Source organism: Carya illinoinensis, chromosome 16, assembly GCF_018687715.1.
Source record: "Carya illinoinensis cultivar Pawnee chromosome 16, C.illinoinensisPawnee_v1, whole genome shotgun sequence".
NCBI lineage: Eukaryota > Viridiplantae > Streptophyta > Magnoliopsida > Fagales > Juglandaceae > Carya > Carya illinoinensis.
Window position 1 is genome coordinate 29,370,086 of NC_056767.1, and position 17,206 is coordinate 29,387,291.

Here is a 17,206-nt window from a genome sequence, read left to right on the forward strand (position 1 = left end):
CCTTGATGAGGCTATCATGCATTCCAAATATAGTGAGCTTATTTCCATGAAAATTAGATGGAAAAAATGACGGAGAGTATTCGGGCCAATGAAGAACTATTAACTCACTAGAAAGATAATTGAGTCCTCCAAAAAGTTGTGCGTTATGATTTACAAACAATCGAAGGTTCTTCATCTTCATAAAGTTGTGCATGACATCCCACCTTACACAATGGGCTATTAAGATGTCGAAAAGCTGCAATAAGCCTTTATTATAAGTTCTAATTGAACATAGTTTTAATTAATATTTTTTTGAATTTGTGATGCTAACAATGGTAAAAGAACTTGAAGGAAAATCTAATGATATCTTGCTTAATAGGTACTATTGCTCTAATAAAAGTTTTTGAAATGCTCTACATGTGCTTCGATACTCTGTTTTTTGTTAGCAGATTGGCATACAAGAAAGAGCGCTAACAGATTGGCATACAAGAACCATTGAAGGTTACAAAGTAAAATCCTAAAACCAAGTTCATAAAAGACCAACCATGTACTTGGAAAGCTGAGGGAGATGTGAAACAAACCGTATTTCCATCACGCAATGACATGATCAAGCATTTACTCCTACATTCAATGGGGAAGGTTGCTCTCCCAGCTAATAGGGTCTTTAGGGAACCACAACAATTTCTTCCCCACATCTCTCAATTATTGAATCACGTCTCCAAGAACTTTTGTTGCGAATCTAATATTTTGGATGTACAGTTGAACACATGATATAAGATATGTTGGACACCATTGTCTTGGTCATATCATTTCTGTGCAAATGGTAAAAATAAATGTTCTACTAAAATGTCATTTTAGTTCAAACGCATTATAAACAATCATAAACCAAACCCGACAAATTTATAATATATATATATACATAAAAGGAAAGCAACCACAATATTGTTTCTACAAAACTTCTGACATGACTTGATACATCTGATTATTCTTTCTCCTGCAAAACATGATAAACAAGCCAAAGTAATCATTTAGCCTAATAAAATTACAAAAACAATTCTAGTTTTTACAAGATCAGGCAGTGACACACCACCAAATATGTAAACCAAAAAAAACACATGATATTTTCGAATTTTAATTCTTGAAAATAGACTCACAGTATGCAGATGACGTCCAGTAACATCAACTCAAATGCAACCTTCATTTCTTGGTTTGCAACAAATGAAACTTCACTTGAAAAGGTGATTCTTCATGATGGTGATTCTTCATAACGTCCAGTTGTGAACTGACCTTGTTGAAAGAAAGCAAACACCAAGACAATGCATTACCCATTAGATGATAAAGAGTACAACATCATCACCTTAAACTCAGACCTAACAAATACCTGTTATTGCCTCTGTATCGGCAGTAGTTCCTACTCCACAACAATATATGTTTGGTGCCATATGATGAATCTTTTCACAGTTCTTTTCAGTGATTAGGGGTCCTTCAATGGTTCTTGTATCTGCTCCAAGAATGATACGGTCCTGAATATATGTTGAGAAAGAGTAAAACATTAATCAAATACATAATCTAGATGTGATAACAGGAAACTACTTCCATTGCAGTTTCTTCAGGTTGAAACTGATGAAGAAAAATAAATATGCACGATTCAAAATACATTTCCCTTCATAATTGGGGTTCTTAATTTGTTGTCAAAGTCAAAAAGAACAATTTTATCAGAAACTGCAAAGAAGAATAAAGTTTAAAGCTTTTTATGTAGCAATTAAGCTTAATTGCCATACCTTGTGCTTCCATGGTCCTTTATATGCTGGGTTAGGTACCGTGGAGGTTTTCCTTATTCCACATCCTCTTTTTCGTCCCATCAGGCTTATAAGGGAAAAGAATAGTGAGATGTTTTCACCATCTTTAATATAAGTTTAATGCTTTTCAAAGGCATCATGTCACAAAATAGTAGCAGTCAACATTTAAAAAAAAAAAAAAAAAAAAAAAAAAAAAGGAAGTAGAAACATGTAGAATAGATTAAAATAAAGCAGTTTTGGTTTGCAAATGAAGTTCTAAAAGGTGCCAAAGTCTGGTCAATATTATTATGAAAGCCAAGCAACAATTCATACACATGGCCTTGCTTATGCTATGGCTTCTTAAGCTAAACTAACCCTTTTGGCTTTTGGGTCAAGAAACTCTGCTGGAATTGAATCATATCCCTGCAACAACCAAGTTAAACATATTTTCAACACATAAAATGAAAATTGCTAGAATTTCAATATATATCATGAATGCAAACCCCAATTGATCAAGAAGTTACAATACCTCATATTTTTCAACCATCCATATTCAAAACATTATTCAAAGTTATCTCAACATGAAGAAAAAACTCTATTTTAAAAATATAAATATTAAAAAAACCACAGGAAAATATATGATATTTCAAAATGAATCTTAACATTTTCCAGCTTATAGCTTTCGGCATCTGCTTTTAAGTCTTGGAAGTCATGATTAATGGAGGGAGCATTTAATCAATTTTGTGTGCAAATAAGAGTTTCAACTATATTTGGGGCCAAGGCGTTTTGAAATGAATCCTACACATGATCCCAAAGCTAAATGTCAACTCAGAATCAACAGTGGAGATGGGAAACTAAAGCATCTTCAACACTTGAAAAACTGATGCACTGGTTGATCCCAAACAAGAGTTTAGCAAAACAGAACAAGGCTATAACAGTAAGTGAAGTTCAATTCATTATTTCCTATCAGTGCTCAGCTAGACAACAAAGTTAAAGCTGTCTCCCTATATCCCATTAACATAAAAATCAATCCACCTCATAAACATGATGCAAGAAAAAAAAAACTGGTAGCTTGACAGAATTAGCATTAGTTATTCCTGTGTTGTGATCATCCTAAATTAGTAAAACTTAAATTAAAAGAAACTAGACTTATTTTTTTTTCTTTTTTGGTAGTATTATTTAAAGCTTATAAATACTCGAACAATATAACATCTCTTGGCACCAGGAAAAAGTAATTAATTTAAAATATATAGTTCTTGTTAAATTATATATTTATTGAATAATTAGAAATAGTAGAAAACATTTTCTATATATGATATTTCTTGAGCATATAGATTCATGAGTTCTATTTAAATATTACTTGACTGTACTGTACATGAAGCTTTTTGAAAGCAAATGCAGGTGTGACGATTTGAAATGGATGGTAAAGTATGTGAATCTAACTTTTAAAAGGGCATAAGGCCTGGTTTCCAAAGAGTCATTTTACTCATTATTTTCTACACCACACATTACACTTAATTTTTTCTTTGTTTCATTCTTGCTAAATTAAATGAATTCCTTTGCTCGTCAATAATATACCATACATTTATAAAGAAAAAAATAACAAATAAAAAAATTATATGTGATGTGGTGTAGCGAATGATGAATAAAATTTTTCATCTCCAAATAGGAGAAGTACCAAACTTCCCACCCCTACATAAAAATAAAAAGACCGACCATAGCTCATGAATTATGATATTTACGTCTTTGACCCTTATCTAATCAAGAAAATACTTACAAATTTTCACTCCCGTCACATTCGTGCAAATCACAAAAACATTGAGAAAATCACAAAACACTGTGCAAATTCCAAAAACAGACCCATTGATTTGAAAAGAGTGGCAAACGAAATTTCGTGTGCAAAAACAGTCATTGGTCTGTTTGGTTGGAGTGAGAAAATTGTGGAGATGAAATAACCAATGCACAAAAAAGAAATAAATTTCCATAAATTAAGAGATACCTTTTTACGTCAGACCAATCCAAGTTTAAGCTCTAAATCCAAGTTTAAGTCATTCTCTACTTCCGTTATTGTGCCCATGGTTGAAGAATATATATGCGGCCTCTTTTGTTGAGGGCACCTATTGGGTTCCATGTTGCAATCATATTCATCATCACGATGCCTCTTACCAAGTATTTCCTTCGGATTCTCATCATCTTTCTCTAATTCCAAATCTTCATTTGGATTCTCATCGTCATTCTCCAATTCCGAAAAAGGGTAACCAAGTTTAAGCTCTAAATCCATATCTTCCTTTGGATACTCATCTTCATTCTCTAATTCCGTTATTGTGATGCCCATGGTTGAAGAATCCGGCCTTTTTTCATCCATTAAATCAAGACATCTGTCACCTTTTTCATCACTACTGGCTTCTTCACTACTGGAATAGTTCTCTTCATGCATCTTTTGGAAATGGATCCCAACACTTTTAAAGACCACGACCTTTGACTGACATTTAAATCTAATCCTTGAAACGTCCACTTGTTTTCTGTAATAGAGTATCCCCTGCATCCATAAATGGTCTGAGAAGTCCGTCCGATGAAAGCCCATAAATATACGACGCTGTAAGTTCCTCCAATCCGAGCCATCAAGGATTTGAACATCAATTGTAGAATCCATCTCCATTCTATTCATCAAAAAAAAAGAATCCATCTCCATTCTTGGCTCATTGATCCCAACTGATCTGAATCCAAAAACAACAGAGATCACAAGAATTTCATCTATGCCATTCCAATGATGCGGTGGATTAATATCTATTTCACACAGATTACTATCACGGGCCTCCATGCGATAGCTGAACCAGCTTGGAATCTTCATTCCTGGTAATATAATGCTAATACCACTTCGTGGATCAAGTGCTGGGTATGCCAAACTTTGAAATCCCTGTTATACAAATATTAAAAAAAAAAAAAACTTTCAGCAATACGAATATTAAGGTCACACACAAACATGTTGAAAGAGATTGAGAAAGAGAGGAAAAGAGACGTACATACCTCTTCCCATGAAGGAATCACAAGCAGTTTATGGCATCCGTACAAATCAATGTCTAGGTTGATAGAAAAATCCCTTCCATTGTTGTTAGTTAGCATTTTAGATGGTAGTGCAAATCTTTCCAATGACGTGCATCCACGAGCGCAAACTCTGCAAACTCTGCAAAAGCTTATTTTACTCCTTACACTCGGTGGACGAGGTAAAGTAAGAGGTAAAGTAAGAGGTAAAAAAACTTCTTTAAGTTCCTTGCAATTGTTCAAACAAAGGTCTCGCAACTTAGGAAATATGCAGTATTGATGAGGTGGAAAGATAACAATATCACTCCCACTTAGATCTAATTTCTCCAAAGCGGGGAAGTAATTAACATACGTGAAGAAATTTGATTCTGACAGGCAACAGTATTCAAGATATAATTCTTGTAGCGATTTCCAAATCGCGCTTGAGGAGGAACCTGCATCATTAAAAATGCTTGAATTTGTCGGAGTAGTTGATGCAATTTCATATTCGCCTGTAGACACAATAGATGACGTGGATTGTATACCATCCTCCTCCTCCACCTTTCCAATGTTTATAATTGGTTGTGAATAACCGTCGACTTCGACAATACTGCCTTTGACAATGCTGCAAACCCTTCTTATACTCACACTTCTTATACTCGATGGAAGAGGTAAAAAAACTTCTTTAAGTTCCTTGCACTCGTTCAAATAAAGGTGTTTCAACTTAGGAAATCTGACGCCTTGATGAGGTGGAAAGATAACAATATCACTCCCACTTAGATCTAAGCTCTCCAAAGCGGGGAAGTAATTAACATACGTGAAAAAATTTGATTCTGACAGGCAACAGTATTGAAGATATAAATATTCTAGCGATTCCCAAATCGAGCTTGAGGAGGAACCTGCATCATTAAAAATGCTTGAATTTGTCGGAGTAGTTGATGCAATTTCATATTCGCCTGTAGACACAATAGATGACGTGGATTGTATACCATTCTCCTTCTCCACCTTTCCAATGTTTATAATTGGTTGTGAATAACCGTCGACTTCGACAATGCTGACTTCGAAAATGCTGCAAACCCTTCCTATACGCACATCTCTTATACTCGATGGAAGAGGTAAAAAAACTTCTTTAAGTTCCTTGCAATTGTTCAAACAAAGGTATCGCAACTTAGGAAATCTGACGCCTTGATGAGGTGGAAAGATAACAATATCACTCCCACTTAGATCTAATTTCTCCAAAGCGGGGAAGTAATTAACATACGTGAAGAAATTTGATTCTGACAGGCAACAGTATTTAAGATATAAATGTTGTAGCGATTTCCAAATCGAGCTTGAGGAGGAACCTGCATCATTAAAAATGGGTACACTTCCCAACTGATAAATGAAGCCTTCTACATGGAAGAATTGAAGTCCTTTGAGGTTCTTAATTGATGAAGGTAGTTCTTTTATGCTAGTGCCAAAAAGAAGTAAACTTCGTAAAAATTCCATTTCACATTCAATCTCTGGAAAGTCTTCAAGACTTAAGCAATGAGCAAAATCAAAATTACTTAGAGATCTCAACTTGAATCTTTTCGGCAAAATCCTAAGCTTGCAGCATCCCTCAACATTAAAATACTCAAGCTTATCAAGTAATCCAACGGAATCATGAACCTCAACTAAGTTACTACACTCTTCAAGATCCAAATTCTTTAAATTTGGGCTACTTGAAAGATCAGGAATTCTTGTTATGAATTCACATCTCCATAATTGCATATCAGTCAAGTTCTGTACAAATAAAATAAAATAAATGTATTAACTTCAATGAAGTTTTGTTTCATAGTTTTAAAGAAAGAAATATTGAAAATAATAAGGGTACCTTGAATTTTAGGCCGTCTAACTCCTTGACGAGGCTATGAGACATTTGAAATTCAACGAGATTATCTCCACGAAAATTAGAAGGCAAAGATGAGGAAGGATAGTGAGGCCAATAAAGCAATCTTATCTGATTAGAGAGATAGTTTGGTCCTGTAGAAAATTGTGCATTCTCGTTTATAAACAATCGAAGATTGCTCATCTTCCCAAATGCATCGGGATGCAAGTCTATCTTGTCATGGCCTACAGGAAAATCTAACAACATCGCTTCAATTTTGTCTGTTGCCTACAAAGACAAGGGCGTAAGTATCCCAACAAAATCAGATCATAAAGTTCTTCTTCTAATAAGTAGTACCACTTGATAAAATCATGGAAAAACAGAGAAACCACAACAAATTAAGCTTAAATTATTGAATTAAAAAACATAATAAATTAATTTTCAAAAAAGCAAATCAATTAACATTAAAAACTAAAAAATAGAAAAACATTCAGAAAAATGAAAACTTAATATTAGAAAATTATAAAAAAAAAAGAAAAAAATAATTTCAGAAGAAAATAAAAAAAGGAAAATAATGTAAAAAGAATATAAAAATAAAATAAAAAGATCACTTGGGCCAGTATCCACAATGGGTCACCCTTGTGTGTTGTTGCTACAAGGCCACCATTAATGGTGGCTCTGGACTGCCACAACTATGGGCGGTGGCCCTTTTTTAAATTAAGTTTTTTTTTGTTTCTATTTTTCTATTTTATTTATACAAATTAAGTTTAATACTTAACTACATAAAGTTTCATTAAAACAAAAAATATAATTTTTTGAGGAGAAAATTGTGATCATTTTCTTTTATGAAAAGTAAATTGTTAACTTTACGTACGGGAGCATATTATATATATAGAAATGGTCATGATATGCATACAAACTCTTTTATAATTCATTTTGCAATCAACTAAAGCTAACACGCCATTTCAATAAAAATAAAATTTAACTTTACAAAACTAGTGTTCTTAAGAGGCTGCAAGAGTTGTAGGTTAACCATACTGTTGAGTTGCATTGGTCATAGTTACGAATAGAATAGAAAATATAATCATATATATACACACACATGCACCAACGAGTTACTTCACCATTTTTAACTTCAACACTTTTTTGGGAGTTTCACTTGTGAGCAGAAAATAAATGAAAATTCAAAGGTTTTTATAAGTGTGACCTTACCGTATTTGCTTCTAATACACGCCGAACATCTTCATGAAGCCACAATCTACTACGTTTGCCAGCTTTTTTAGGTGATTCTTGTCGAACAATTTCTTTACCCATTTCTTGCAACAAGTCATGCATCTCCACACAATGATCATCATGATTAATATTGATGAGACACTTTTCTTGAAGCTTTGGAATGCCACTAGATGATGAAAAACGACAACTGTCTAGTATTTTCATGACATATTCAACAGACTTCCCCTTGAAGAAACATGCAATGTCAAGGAAAATATCCTTTTCATTATCATCCAGTCCGTCATAGCTTATTTTAAGAATTTCATAAATATCCTTGTGAGGACTTATTTCATACTTTTCCAATTCACTTTTCCATTGTTCTATATTTCTATTATACAAAGCTGAACCAAGCACTGTAAGAGCTAGTGGAAGGCCCTTAGCATAATCTATTATACGTTTTGTGAGTTCTACATAACTTTCAACTGGCCTGTCACTTTTAAATGCATGACAACTAAATAGCTGAATAGCTTGGTTGTCATCCAATCCCTGCACTTCGTATGTTGAATCAACTTGATTATGACAAGTTAGTGGACGTTGATCTCTTGTTGTTATTACTATTCTGCTTCCTGGACCAAACCAATTTTTATCTCCAGCTAATCCTTGTAATTGGCTCAACTCATTCACATCATCAAGAATTAGAAGTATCTTTTTAGAGCAAAGCCTATCCTTTATATCATTAGTACCTCCAACACTGCCAATATCAAAACTTCCAGAATTTCCTAACAGCTTACGAAGAAGTTTTTCTTGCAGTTTGACCAGACCGTTCACTTGACAAGAAATCTCTCTAACATTTTCTAGAAAACATCTAGCTTCAAATTGGTTTCCAATTGAGTTAAAGAAAGCTTTGGCAATAGTTGTTTTACCAACTCCCCCAATTCCATAAATCCCTATCACAAGTGTAATGTCATTCCTTCCAATTCTTAATTTAGTATTCAAGTCTTTTAGATGAGACTCTAGTCCAATTGGATATTCAGCAATGTCTAACTTGTATGTAGATTTAACTATTTTTGAGTCCACCCATTGAATGATTTTATGCATAAATTCATATTCATTCCTGCCAATACAAGAAAAAAGAACATTCAATGAGTCACTTTTTTCACATAAAAAGATAGAGTTTCATTATATATAAGTTGGTGTTTCAACACATCAATTATAGTATCACCCATTACAATTACCAAAAAGTTAAAAAAAAAAAAAAAAAGACTCATATATATATAAATTTTTATATATACTAGCTGGTGTAGAAGATCTTCCACATGGTCTCGTTACAAGATTTTTTTTTTTTAAGATTTCCTTACTCAATACCAATAAATTAGTATGAAACTAATTAAAATGAAATAAAAAGACACCATCGGGCCACTAGGTACAACCAAGTTTTGCTACAATTTGCAACACGGCCAGATTACAGTGGGCTACGACTACCACAAAATTAAGGAACTATAGAAGCAAATACAGGTGTTCATAACAGCACAAGCAATCTTGTAGGAAAAAAAATCAGCACATTGCACGGATGCACAAACCATACCCAATGTAGCACAATAAATGTAGAGATACCAAACCTACCCAACGCATGAGTCAAACCAGTGCAAGGACAATAAACAATTGGGAAGGCCAGTTGATTCATGAAGAGTCTATGGCACCTGTGGTGGTTGATGGATAATTGTGCTTCCATTTTATACTCTACTTAATTAATTATCTAGGAAACACTACACGGATGCACAAACCATACCCAATGTAGCACAATAAATGTAGAGATACCAAACCTACCCAAAGCATGAGTCAAACCAGTGCAAGGACAATAAACAATTGGGAAGGCCAGTTGATTCATGAAGAGTCTATGGCACCTGTGGTGGTTGATGGATAATTGTGCTTCCATTTTATACTCTACTTAATTAATTATCTAGGAAACACTACATTGAAGATTTTGGATTTATGTACGTTCTTGTTTGTTTGTAGGGTTTTACATTAAAAACATTTTTTTTCAGTACATTTATTGCTTCAAGTGTGATAAAGTTTCTGTTAGCTATAATTGGTGTGCTTCTCCTACGTATGGATATGCCTAGAAAATAATGGATTTGGAACTTCCTATTTGAGAAACGAATTGAAAAAGCTTAAGTTGTAATATTTGATCTGTTATGAGCCTAGAATGGCATGCACTTATGCAATTTGAAAATCTGTTAAAATTTGTAAGAAATTAGGGATCACGTACGGCCTTAATTAGCACCTGGAATTATTTAAAAAAAAAAATTAAAAGATAGAGGGAAGCTCGAGAGAACTTATAGCTAGCAAGCAGGTGACATTAATCCAAAATTTTAAAATCTATAGTGACATATATAAATGTGCTAGTTCAATGTTAAATCCTTCTATAAAAGAGCTTAAGGACTTGTTTGGGTGTAAGGTGATTTCGTGTAGAGTGTATGCGTTTATGAAATAGTTGTAAAACGTAAAAACCTTTTAAGACTATAGTTTGATATAGTTTTAAAAAAGTGGTGAGATCTATCATAAAATCATGTCTAGATATGAAAAATATATTGATGAAGTATTGAGAGATGATATAATAAATAAACATTTTATAAGTTAATTACTTTTTCGAAAGAGAGAACCATACTTGTACTGTTGCATAGCCTCTGGCCTAACAGTGGCTGCACCATTGGCGGCCAAAAAACTCGGTTTGACGTGGTGTCTAGCCACCCTATGGGATGGTTTTCTTATGAATATGTGAAAATGGTTTCTCGAGTTTTTAATGCTTTATAAAATATTGAGCAGTTTTAAGACTATAGATCATGTTATCTGTTTGGAAAAAAAAAAACAGTTTTTAACTTAAAGATTATCTTTGAATTTAGAGACAGTTTTGTTTGCCAAACATGGCATTATATAAATGAAGTTTATAAACTCGTGTATTGAAGTGAAAAAATTAAATTTCTTTTAAAATAAAAATAAATTTAAAATTTGATTCCTCACATAAATTTAAATAATGATTTGGGAAAATGATAGTAATTATGAGTTTGTTCCCTCATTTTGACAACTTATGTATTTAATTTTTTTGAATGATTAAGAAAATAATTTTTAGTGTATTAGTGTATTTTTTATTTTTTAAAATATTTAAGGATGTTTAAAAATTATGAAAAAGAAAAGAAAAAAATTAAAATATAAAATTTGAACTAACGGACACTCCCAATGGATAAAATTGGGCGAACACTAGCAACACTCAATAATATATTGGTATAAGGTGGGCAAGGCCCGGTAAAGTCCACCTTGGTTATAAGGCCCCTGTCCCGTTAATATTAAATGAGAAAGACAATAACGAAAATAGGTATAGATATATGCACTCATTGGGTTTTTATGGAGTTTTTCTTCAAATTGGATGAGGAAAATTCCAATTCCTCTAATAGATCGATAAAAATGAAAAGCGTTATATTGAGCATGTGACAGCACGTACCTTTTTAAAAAGTTAGGTTAAAAAATTGATCACATGTCATTCAAAAATTATATGTTTCACACATGCTCAAAAAACACATTATAATTTTTTAAATAAACAATTTCATTTGAAGAACAACTCTATTATTAATTAATATAATAGTTAAAGAAGTACCCGTCTTCCAAATGTTTTCCAGCCAAACTGCCAACCTCTTGTAGGGCTTCCTTCCACCTCTGCACCTTCGGATCTTTATTGAACCTCTCTTGATGTTTAGCTAATGCTTTTCCAAAACTTCCTTCTTGTTTTCGGACTTCTGACGGATCTACATGGTAAAATACTGGCAGAACAAACTGTTGTTTTGTTTTCTTACACTCAAGGATCTTCGTTAACTCCTCCAAACACCATGTAGAGGATGCATAGTCTGGAGATAATATAATAATAGAACTCATTGACTCTTCAATGGCTTTGAGAAGTGTAGGTGAAATTGGCTCTCCTCCTTCAAGATCTTTGTCATCTCTATAAGTTTTGATTCCCCTTTGACATAGAGCAGGGTATAGATGGGCAGTAAAATTATTGCGAGTATCTCCTCTAAAACTCAAGAATACATGCCATTTGTGGGTGGAAGGAGGAGAAGACGAAGAAGAAGGTGAACTGAATGCCATTGAATTGAAGATAAGTGTATGCAATTTTGATAGAGATAAGACGTCCACTCTCTTTAAATGGAGGAGCAGATGCAGCTTTGCACAATTATTTATTGGGAAAGGAAAAACAAATACAAAAAGAAGGAAAAGTTCGAGCAACTTCTTGGCAAGCTCCTTTGGAGCTTTCGGTGAGAATCTACAGCTTTAGTCGTTAGCGTGGCCAAATGTACGAGTTGAGTTGAGTCTCGTCAAACATTGTGTCCTGGTAAGTATTATTTGTAAAATACTATTTAGTCTTTTAATATTATCATTTAAAATTATAAGTATTTTATTTTATTTTTTTAATAATTAAAAAAATTACTATTAATAAATTTGTATATTTTTTTAATAGTTAAAAATGTTGAAAAATATTTAAAAAATAAAAATAAAATAAAAATTTCAAATGTGCTCTTAAGTCAAATTGCAGTCGATTTTTCTTCTTGCACCTGGACACGCTTGTCGATGAAATTGCACTATAATTTTCTTATTGTGTTATTTTATTTTCGTATTATGAAAATTGCACATATTATTTAAATAATAAAATTTAATTTATAAATTTTTCTTAAATCACTTTAAGTGATATAAACATTTTATTAGATATGTTATCCGGTTTATAAATAAAGTTTTTCTCATTTAAAATTAAATATATTCCGAAATTCATTTTTTTTCCTTACTTTATCATAGGTTATGGGATATATAAAAATAACGCTATCTATGGTCTATTTTTATTTTTTATTTTTATCTTCTCATGATGTAAGATTTAATGAATGATAATGATTTATTATGTATCACTAATGAGCTAATTATTTAATGCTATACTAAGAAATATTAAGAGAACGATGAAAAGATGATATGTTACAAAGCCCCACACACGTGATGCTTCACACATTTTTTTACCCTAGCCGCTTATGTTTCTTTCAATTTCCACTCGGCTTCTTCCTTTCTCCATCTATTATTGGACTTGGCTGGACGAGCTGATCATTCCCATTATTGGTACGAGATGTTATAAAAGTAAAGTTATAAATTGATATAACTTTATGTATTATGTAAAATTATAAAGTTACGTCAATTTATAAATTTTTTTTATAAAATTTTTTTATAAAATACTTCTCATAAAAAAATAAAATAAATAGAGATAAGCATTTATTTCCCGTTGTGCTTTCGATTGCATGATCACTTGAGGGCGTCGGTGCTAGAGAACTTCTTTTAGAGGAAATTGCTTTACATCTTTCATAGAAGCATAGAGGAAAGACGAGATCCTTTTCTTCAAAGGGTAACCTCATCAGGTCTCATTACTATTTCACCAACTTTCTCATTTTATTAATCAAGCCTATGTCGTTCTCTCTTTATCTTTTCATTTTTATTTTTTTTTTTTTGTTTTTTCTCCTTCGCAGGTCTTCGCCTACCAACCTTGTCTCTGGCTTTTGCCGACAGTCCTCGTCAGCTCTAACTACTTTCCACTTACCTCACCACTTTCTTTTTCCTCTTCTTTTTCTCTCTCTCCCCTTTTACAAGTCACTCAGCACCCTCAAAGTTTTAAGTAACCACCCAACAGAAAGCGCAATATAAGCTAAAATGACAGACTAGTATATTGAAAAGTTGGCACCAAAACGCACAGCATTGCCCCCCCCCTAAACGAACAGCTTCAATGCACTCCAAGGGCTTGTTTGATAATAGATCTCATCTTATCCGATCTCATCTTATTAATATCGCAAACGTATTTTTTTTGTCAAATTTGTGATGCTAACAATGGTAAAAGAGCATGAAGGAAAATCTCATGATATCTTGCTTAATATATATTGCTCGAATAAAATTTTTTTAAATATTCAACATGTGCCTAGATACTCTATTTTTTGTTAGCAGCTTGGCATACAAGAAAGAGCGCTAACAGATAACTGAATTTTACTAATATATCCATATTTATGATAGAAGAATACCTTTTACAAGAATGAATTTGAAGATTACAAAATAAAATCATAAAACCAAATAAAAACAAATACAAAAATAAAGAAAACGAGGAGAAACTTCTTGGCAAGCCCCTTCGGAATTTCCTGTTGGTAGGAATGAGGTCGTGTATGCATATTAATAAAGAAAAGAATTTACTTTCAAAAATTAAAAATAAAAAGAAAGAAAACGAGGAGAAACTTCTTCATAATTTTTGAACCACTGAACGTTTTGATTACAAAAAGGCGTCATCAGAATCATTGAAAGAAAAAACACGCTTACAAAGCCCCACACACGTGAAGCTCACACAAAATATTAATATCAAAGGCCCACAAACGTACGTGATCGTGATGCTTCACATACTGATTGGACATTTATTTGTGTTAATTCACATATATGGCAATGCAGACTCAGTTGCAGAAACATGACGTTTCTCTTACTCTTCTTTGTAAATAAAATAAATAAATAAACAATTTTTAAACTTTTTTATATTAAATGTTATATTAAAAAATGTTAAAAAAATATGAAAAAAATGATAATAAATAAAACATCTTTCACATATCTCTGTAGCAGTTGTTTATTAGATCTCAAATCATTGACGGAAAATATAGAAAGATATTTCATTGAATTATTTAGGGTTTATTTAGAAATATAACTATTTTCAATTACTTTATTATTATTTATAAATAATTTTTGCGTGGAGACAAAGATAGGGCAATTGATTAAGGGCTTTCTCTGCATACGTTGCCAGTCTTGGCCCCCACAAGCATGACTACAGCCTTTGGAGGCTTGGAGCTTTCGGTGGGATTTGTCGTTAGCGTGGACTTAGAAGGCCTTGTCTCAGTTCAAAGTACATTGGCCCCGCACTAATATAAACTTATTGACAACTCCAGTTGGATTTGTGAAACGAAAATGCTACTTTACCAATGGTTATTATAGTAGATTTTCATAGTTTTCATTTTTTTATTATTATTATTTATTTAATAATTAAGTAAGTATTTTTTTAATAATATTATTGTTGCGACTAATACAAGAGAGGAGGTGAATTGAGTTGTATTAAAAAAATAACAATTATAAAATCAAATATATAATATAAAATATAAACAAAATATGAAATAACAATAAATATAAAGAGTAAGGGTAAGAGAGAAGCAAACTCAGTATGTTAACGAGGTTCGGCCCCACTGCCTACGTCCTCGCCTCAAGCTACCCCTTGAGGATTCCCAAATTCACTATTCAACCTCTTTCAGGTGGAGATAGAAACCTATTACACCTTTGAACAACACCGCTACAAAGGATCCGTGTAGAACACCCTCTACACTTGCAATCACCTTACACGTGGTGATTCAACTATTCCCCGTGTAGAATACTTTCTACACGCACAAGGGTTATACACACCCTTTTTTCTGATACAAGAGCTGATAGTGGGTAGATTATCAGAAAACACTCCTCAATGAGTGAAATAAGAACAATACAGCGCAAACTATATCTCTCAAAATGAACAAGGATTAAGGCTCAATGCTTAGAGAAGAGAGAATGAAAGCTTTGAATGAATGTTGTATGCTCTTGGTGTTGTAAATGTGAAGCTCTCAAATGATCTATTTATAGGCATATGAGACTTCATATTCAAATTTAAAAAGATTCACATGTCAAAGACAACATCATTCACTTTTTCAAAAAATTCAAATAAAAGGTTCTTTTTCAATTGTCAAAGACAACATCATTCATTTTTCAAAAACTTCAAACCTAATCTTTTACTTTTGACATATGACAAAAGGAGCACACTTTATTTTTCAAAAAATTCAAACCTAATCTTTTACTTTTTGCATATGACAAAAGGAGCACACTTTACTTTTCAAATATTTCAAATAAAATCATCTACCTTTTGTATAAGTAAAAAAAAAGCATCAATCACTTTTGAAAATATTCAAATAAAACATGCACATTTGAAAGATGACAATCAATCATCTTTAATATTTTCAAAGTTCAACCCTTTAATCAAGGCATGCACATGTGAAAGATGACTATCAATCATCTTTCAAAATTTTCAAATATAATTTTCAAAATATTCATGCACATGTTGAAAATGTATTTTAATGCTTTATGATAAAATATTAATTTTGAGCCTTAATCCTAATTTCGAATTTTTAAGAGATTTACATCATTACTCTATCACTTTAATGTGAACTTGTTCCCTTCTTGCTCATACTTGTTTTCTTGATGTGCTTGACTCCATTGTGTAGACAACTTGAGCTTGAGACTTCTTTATTCTTTGAATTCATTTGTTATCATCAAAATCCATGTGTAAATATATAATTACACAAAATTTGAAACATTGGGTTCAACAATCTCCCCCTTTTTGATGATGACAAATACTTGATAAAACCTAAAGCCTGTATTAATACTTAAGCTCCCCCTGAGAATGTGCGTTAGTTTTTCAAGTAAAAGTATAAATATAATTCTAAGCATATATAATAAGTTTAGCAATTCAAACAATATTAATGTTCTAGTCTAACACTTCTCCCCCTTTTGGCATCATTAAAAAGGATCCGCAACAAGTAAATAGACTAAGAAAACGGTGCGTTAGTAGACACTGTAAATAGTTGAAAAAAAATTAGATCCGTCCGTGACCCGACAAGTGTGGCTGGAGATTTAAAAAAATCGCCTGATGTTGTTGACAAACGAGATTAAAGGCTCCGAGTTTCTAAAAAGTGTCATTTTCACCGATCGGGAAAAAAAATCACATTGCTCTTTGACTTGGATAATAGCTCGTCTGGTTCTTTATGCTATCTCTATAAAATCAATCTTAAAGTTCATCCAATCCGCATCAAGTTTTCTTCTCATCTCTATAACTCATCTGCATTCTTTCAACATTCTCATTTTAAACCTTCTATTCTATTCTCAATGGCTCATTCTTCTAACATTTCTCTAGATCCATCCATGAGGCATTCTGCATCTCAACCTCCTGTCCTTTCTGCAGCTGCCATTGGTGCCATGTTGCAGCAAGAAAATAATAATCTGACTTATTAGTCAGATTATAATGCTATTTATGACTTGGTGAGTATTGGGACTCGCTACTCTTCCTCTATTGTTGCTTTTTCCCAGCGGCTACAAGCCAAAAATCATGAAGTTGAAAAGCTCAAAGAACAAATTGTTGTACTTCAACGAATTGTTCAAGAGTCTCACACAAGGGAAGGAATCATTCGGCAGAAGAATAAACAGTTGAAATCTTTATTAGATTCTTCATTCCGCTTGCCAGTTCCTA

The 17,206-nt window shown here is 32.6% G+C and overlaps 1 protein-coding gene across 7 annotated transcripts; it reads right to left on the reverse strand.

The window, feature by feature from the left end:
* Positions 1-752: 752 nt before the first annotated feature.
* Positions 753-12,159, reverse strand: LOC122299130 (disease resistance protein RUN1-like). Of its 7 annotated transcripts, XM_043109115.1 has the most exons (11): positions 11,492-12,158; positions 7,840-8,953; positions 6,634-6,915; positions 4,785-6,542; positions 4,444-4,674; positions 3,757-4,410; positions 2,133-2,180; positions 1,761-1,845; positions 1,361-1,502; positions 1,134-1,261; positions 753-973 (listed from the first exon to the last, which is right to left on the reverse strand). In XM_043109115.1, the coding sequence occupies exons 1-6, from the start codon at positions 11,977-11,979 to the stop codon at positions 3,766-3,768; spliced, it is 4,518 nt and encodes a 1,505-aa protein (XP_042965049.1). In that variant the 5' UTR covers positions 11,980-12,158; the 3' UTR covers positions 753-973; positions 1,134-1,261; positions 1,361-1,502; positions 1,761-1,845; positions 2,133-2,180; positions 3,757-3,765. The 7 variants fall into 7 exon arrangements, with proteins under 7 accessions (XP_042965049.1, XP_042965044.1, XP_042965045.1 ...); XM_043109110.1 differs by having other exon boundaries at positions 3,757-4,674; positions 11,492-12,157; XM_043109111.1 differs by having other exon boundaries at positions 1,134-1,266; positions 3,757-4,674; positions 11,492-12,157.
* Between the last annotated feature and the right edge of the window lie 5,047 nt (positions 12,160-17,206).